The sequence below is a fragment of the Mesoplodon densirostris genome, chromosome 3, assembly GCF_025265405.1.
Source record: "Mesoplodon densirostris isolate mMesDen1 chromosome 3, mMesDen1 primary haplotype, whole genome shotgun sequence".
Lineage (NCBI taxonomy): Eukaryota > Metazoa > Chordata > Mammalia > Artiodactyla > Ziphiidae > Mesoplodon > Mesoplodon densirostris.
In genome coordinates this window covers 89,564,324-89,570,786 of record NC_082663.1, presented here as the reverse complement: position 1 = coordinate 89,570,786, position 6,463 = coordinate 89,564,324, and the positions used below count along the sequence as shown (strand labels likewise).

At 38.5% G+C, this 6,463-nt stretch overlaps 1 protein-coding gene across 1 annotated transcript; it reads left to right on the top strand.

Annotated features, from left to right (window-relative positions):
- The first annotated feature begins 928 nt into the window (after positions 1–928).
- Positions 929–2,139, top strand: LOC132486802 (PR domain zinc finger protein 14-like). Its single transcript, XM_060094373.1, is given in 2 exon segments — positions 929–2,057; positions 2,060–2,139. Coding segments are annotated over 2 exon segments (1,209 nt in total).
- Positions 2,140–6,463: the final 4,324 nt, after the last annotated feature.

The following is a 6,463-nucleotide window of genomic DNA, read 5'->3' as shown; positions in this document are numbered from 1 at the left end:
AGGGGAAATGTCTTTATTTTTAGCTTTGATGGCAGTTTCTAACTAGGACCTCCCTCAGAGCAACCAGTTAGAATGAGATTTTATTAACAGAATATTTTTTACTTCATTCTTGTTTCTGTAACTATAAAGAAAATCCTCATGTTTTCAGTGGTTGTTAGTCTAGGTGTGTGTGACATAACCAATCACAGACAAAGCAGGACTTCTTAATGGCAAGGAACACTACCTAGCTGCTGGCCTGGAAATCCTTTATAAAGAGTTCAGAATTGCCATTGGGAAAAGGGCATTTACTTGACAAATGGTGCTATTTCCATTTTTGTCTGCCCAATTTTAAATTTCCTCTTATTAAAATGGCAAATTCAGGCCCCAGAATAAATTGAGCCAATGAAATACATAACTGGAAGATACACACTTCACCACTTCACTCTGTAATATGTAGACATCTTATGGATGCAAGGACATTTTCTGGAAAGGGAGTTTTAAAATTACTTTGTATGCATATAGAGAAGACAAAACTTTTTGATGTCTTGGCTCAAACTGAATAGGATCTCACTTAATAGCCCATGTAATACTTTAGATGATTTATTATTATGCTAATATTATAATGTAATATTTATTAAGCATTGGAAGTGTGCAGAATACTAGCTAGTCCACGTAAAAGATCCTGATGGATTTCAAGGAAAAGGGCTAAGAAAACACTCTCCTAATCTGTAGGAACGGAGGGTAATTCAGAATCTAGATGAACCAATAAATCCTATTTAATTTAGTATACATCATATGCCCCCCAAAAGGTAGACTAATGGAAAATGAGAGTGATAATCTCTGATTAAAAGATAATCATTTTAATGGCACATTTTCCTTCCAGACTTGAGTTTAGAAAGAGTCATTTCAGTAACATATTTCTCATTTTAAGTTTTGGAGCGCTTGGCTGATGCACTCTCAAAGAGAGCGCTCTGAGGATGGCCCCAAACTCGTGAGCCAAGAGGGGAGGGCATCTCACCATTACCACTGTACCCAGGAAGACCTGCACTTAGTTCTATGTGGGGTCATGCCCAGCCATCAGAACTCCGCCCGCCTGCACCACGCAATTTTGGGCCTCCTGGTCCCCACAGACAGCTCTGGGTCTGATTCTCTTCCTCAGACTCTGGATAACAACTCCCTTCAGCTACCAGAAGGTCTCTGCCTCGGGCGGACGAAATTTGGTGAAGTGGCACATTTTGGTGTGTTCTTCAGTAGCCCTGTCGCAAACAAAGGAGTCAGGTTCGGGCCCTTTCAGGGTAAAGTGGTCAACACCAGCTAAGTCAGGACGTACGGGGATAATTCCCTGATGTGGGACCTCTTTGAAGATGGTCATTTGAGCCACTTTATTGATGGAACAGGAGGTACAGGGAACTGGATGTCCTATGTCAACTGTGCTCGTTTCCCCATGGAGCAGAACTTAGTTGCCGTACAATGTCAAGGGCAGATCTTTTATGAAAGCTGCAGGGGGATCTACCAGAAGCCAGAGCTCCTTGTGTGGTATGGAGATTGCTCTGAGAAGTTTTTGGACATTCCTGTGAGCCTGCAGGTCATAAAGCAGGGGAACCAGGCATCTGGAACCTTGGAAGAGTCTGCAGAAGGGTACAGGTGTGAAAGATGTGGAAAAGTATTTACTTACAAATATTACAGAGACAAGCATCTCAAGTACACTCCATGTGTGGACAAGGGTGACAGGAAATTTCCCTGTTCTTTATGCAAACGATCCTTTGAGAAGTGAGAACGGCTCCGGATCCATATCCTTCACGTTCATGAGAAGTATCGGCCTCACAAGTATTTTATGTGTGGGAAATGTTTCTCTCAATCTTCCAACCTAAACAAACACGTGAGAGTCCACTCTGGAGACAGACTCTACCACTGTGTGTATTGTACAAAGAAGTTGTACACTGCCTCTAGTATACTCCGCACACATATCAGGAAGCACTCCGGGGAGAAACCCTTCAAATGCAAGTACTGTGCTGAATCTTTTGCGTCCCATGCTGCCCACAGCAGCCACGTCCGACGCTCACACAAGGAGGACGGCGCCGTTCCTGTTACATCTGTGGAAAAACCTTCCCAGATCAAGAAGCTTTCTACTCCTACATGAAGTTTCATGAAGACTGCTAGCCCTCAGAGAGTTTGAGGACAGTGCCTCTGTATTTCTGTCTTGATGTTTCTTGTTTATGGGTGTATCTTACAAACAAATGATAGTTAGATTGAGATGAGAAACAGAATAATGGAACTGACCAATTAGCAGAATTTACCAGATTTCTTGACTGTGGTTTTAACAGCTTTCACAGAAACATCTTTCACAATTTCTAACAAGAATGGAGTATTGTTTTTTGTTTGTTTGTTTTTTTAATTAAAGTTCAGAGTTTTACCTGCAGTGATGTTGGTTTTTTTTTTTAATGTTGGGGGTAGGAGTTTAATTAATTTATTTATTTTTGCTGTGTTGGGTCTTCATTTCTGTGCGAGGGCTTTCTCTAGTTGTGGCAAGCGGGGGCCTCTCTTGTTGCGGAGCACAGGCTCCAGACGCGCAGGCTCAGTAGTTGTGGCTCACGGGCATAGCTGCTCCGCGGCATGTGGGATCCTCCCAGACCAGGGCTCGAACCTGTGTCCCCTGCATTAGCAGGCAGATTCTCAACCACTGCGCCACCAGGGAAGCCCAAGAATGGAGTATTGTTGAATTCACCTAGAAATAATGAGAGCTGGCTGTTAATAGTGCTTAAAGGTCTGGAAACTCAACATCAACCCTGAAAGGGACTATATTTCATTTCAGGGACTAGGAGTAGAGTCTTTGATTAGTCGTGATTTTAAAAAAAAGGAGGCTTTTTCTCTACTATTTGCCCCGGGCCCGCAATTGTAATATGTCTGTGGCCATCATCCCCTGTTATATTTCTTAACAGAGTAAATTCTTTAAAAATCCAAAAAGAAAAAAAGTTTTGGCCAATAATCCTCTGCATTATTAGCTGATGTTCTAAAATCACAAGTTACAGTGGTTTCTATAGAGACCAGCTTTATAAATATTATTCCAAACTACAAAATGAAATGCCTTTAAAAAATTATACCCTAACTGTAACTTTATGATATCACAATAAAATTTACAATGTTGGCATAAGGTATTTGGAAGTCTCAGATTAGAGTTATAAATCTGCAGTAAGAGGACAATTTTCCTAAAAAATAAATAATATACTTTAAAAGACCATCTCTACCATGGCCAAGAAAAATGGGAAAAAATTTGAGACAATTATTTAGATGACTACAAAAAAAAAAAAAAATCCACACTCCAAAATATCCCCTGAGACTTTTATGTAAAAAATACGCACATAGTTTGAGGAAAGAGTTTCTTAGTTTGCCATAATTCTATTTTGCTTAGCCAGTTCAGATCTGGGGAGACAACATAAAGCCAATGCTAAAAAGGGGCTTAGAAACAGCATTTCCTATTTCATGAAATCATGCTCACTGACTAAGGGTTATATCCTCTGCTCATCTTTAAATAGAATTCTCACAGAAGTTGATGAAAATCTTGGGTGAACATTGATTGAAAAATAAGTTCTTTCTCTGCCTGTATATATGCTCATAAATATGCTACATGTGTATATATGTGTATGTACATAATGGCATCAATTAAATTTTTAAAAAGATGTTCTAGCCCCCTTGGGGGGTGTCTCTAAACAAAAAAATACAAAAGCACACAAACTTACATGCTTTTTGGATGATGGTAGTTGTAGCTGGTGGGAGAAAAGTATCCTAATTATTAGTTTGTATATATTTGAAAACAAAGTACAGGTTAACTTTATTTCTGAAAAGGCTACATATATTCTTTTTATTTAAATAAAGGTATGCTGCAGATATCTATGTTGCCATTGTAATAAAACATAAATACAAATTCTTATTTATTATTTATTTATTTATTTTGTAATGTGCGTTCATGGTAATCTGTATTCCTTTAAGCAAGGAGTGTAATCTTATTTAATAATTCACAAAGACCATTTTAGGATAGTATACTTAGTTGATTGATTAGATTTTAAAAATGCAGATAGATTTTATTTGGTGATTTTTATTTAAAAATTCGAAGAGGGGAAATACAGAGCAGTACATACATGTTCAAATAGTAAAAGACAAGACAAACATTTCTCATGGGAATAATATCACCTACCAATATCAGCTTTATGGTTGAATATTGGCCACATAGCTCTATGGTATATATACTGAAGTCTAGCTAATGAAAAGTGATGTGGAAATTGATTGAATCAACCAGTTCTTGTTTGCTTCTTTTGAAATTATATGTAAGCACATACACATTTGTAATACACAGAAACATAACACATATTTACATGTGTGCCTAAATATTTGGTTTAGCTGTTTATCAAAATGACTGCTCAAAATTCTGTATGTTTAAAAAGTTTGCTATGTAGGTCTTATTTAAACTATATTTTGAAATGAGCAAAACAACACATAGGCAATTCTTAAGTAAGAAATTCTAAAAATGCCTCTTTAAGGATATTTCAGCAACTTGTAAAACTGCTTCTACTTATGCACAGACTTCAAGAGAAGGCATGCTGGGAAACAAACTCCAGGAAGTGCCAGAAAATTAAAGAGAGAATGAGGAAAAGTGGAAAATTCATGATGGAAGTTGAAGGTCACAGCTGAAGGTAAAGACATGGTACTCTATTTAGTAGAGGGTTCTTTTCCTCCCTCTTTTAGGCTGCACCCAGGAGAGGCAAGTAGATCAGAAATAGAAAAGGAGCATTTCCTAAGGTCTGTAAGGAAAGAAAAGCTAGTGAAGAGTTATTCCTAAAGATTCTGAGAAAGCTCTTATAAAAGGGGGTAAAGAAGAGAGGAAGGGGGCTTCCCTGGTGGCACAGTGATTGAGAGTCCGCCTGCCGATGCAGGGGACACGGGTTCGTGCCCCGGTCTGGGAAGATCCCACATGCCGCGGAGCGGCTGGGCCTGTGCGCCATGGCCACTGGGCCTGCGCGTCCCGAGCCTGTGCTTCGCAATGGGAGAGGCCACAACAGTGAGAGGCCCGCGTACCGCAAAAAAAAAAAAAAAAAGAAGAGAGGAGGCTCCATTAAGTAACTTCAAATAGTCTGTGCACAGGATAGCTGGGTGACAGTTTGGTGATAGAACCTGGGTTCTTAGGCCTTTGGAGTGAATTCTAAAGTTCTGGGAAGATAGATAGCGGGGTTAGCTTAAATGCCATTATGATAGTCATCTGTTAGAAAGTTTTTTCGTCTAATTATTATTTTTTTAATCTTTGGTCTTGAGTTTATTTCCTTTATTATTTCGTCTGCATATAACTGCTATACTAGACAAGAGTTGCTTAGTCTGTGGACTGTGGGGTTTGATACATCAGCTTGTTTCATTTATTTATCTGGACACTTGACTCAGTAGATCTCCACTTCTATCTGGAGGCAGCTAATACAAAAAGGAAGTCCAGACTAGTCTAAAAAGGAAGACTAATCCATATTTAAAAGTAAGCTTTGCACTGCAACCACGTCTTGGAGATGGTATTCTGTTTTGTGCTGTGTGAAAATTATTTCTATAGTATCACTTCATTTTAATAGAGAGGATCATGAAATTCATTTCTTGGAAGTATCAACATTCCTGCCTTGATGGTTAGCTGGGACATTTCTCCTAAGTACAGAACTTACTTTTTTTTTTTTTCATGAAATGTTGAACTCATTAAGGTAAAAAGAAATTACCTAGATCAGTGATTCTCTATTCTCTATGCTAATTAGAATTCCTTGGAGAGCTTTTAAAAATTACAGATCCAAAATCCCGGCCCCTAACCTAAGACAGGGAGTGGGGCCTTGGCACGTTCTTTTTTAAAAAGCTCTCAAGGTGATTCTAACTCACAGCCAAGGTTAGAACACCCACCTAGATAGTTCAAGGCCAAAAAATAATAAATAAACAAATAAATAGAAAGTTAAATCCCTATCTGTATTTTAATTTGAAGCATTGCTTCAGTGTCATTTTTTCACTGTCACTTGTTTTAAAACCACCAGTGCACTTGGTTACCGGTAGCTTTAAACCCAAATATATTTAGAATAGAGCTAAGCCCTTTTACAGTCCATTTCCAACCAACTTTTCAGGTCTCAGCTCCCTTCAACCCTCTTTCAATGTTGTTGAACTCAAAGCATTTGAACACTCCCTGCACCTTTATTCCTCCATGATTTAGCTTCTTGCTGTTTTCTCTCTGACATACTGGAACCTCCTTCTGAATTTGGCAAAACGCTACTTATCCTTTAAATGGCCAACTTTAGAGTCATTGCCTCTGTGACACTGGGCTAATCATAATTATTTTCTATAATGCTGATTTGTGTAAATTCAAATCACTTCAATATTTTCCTGAGGAGACAAAGCCACATTATCTAATGGTACGTATAGTTAATAATACCTCTCTTCAAACTTTATCTAAGTGTGTATCTGTCATATTGCTGCTTAG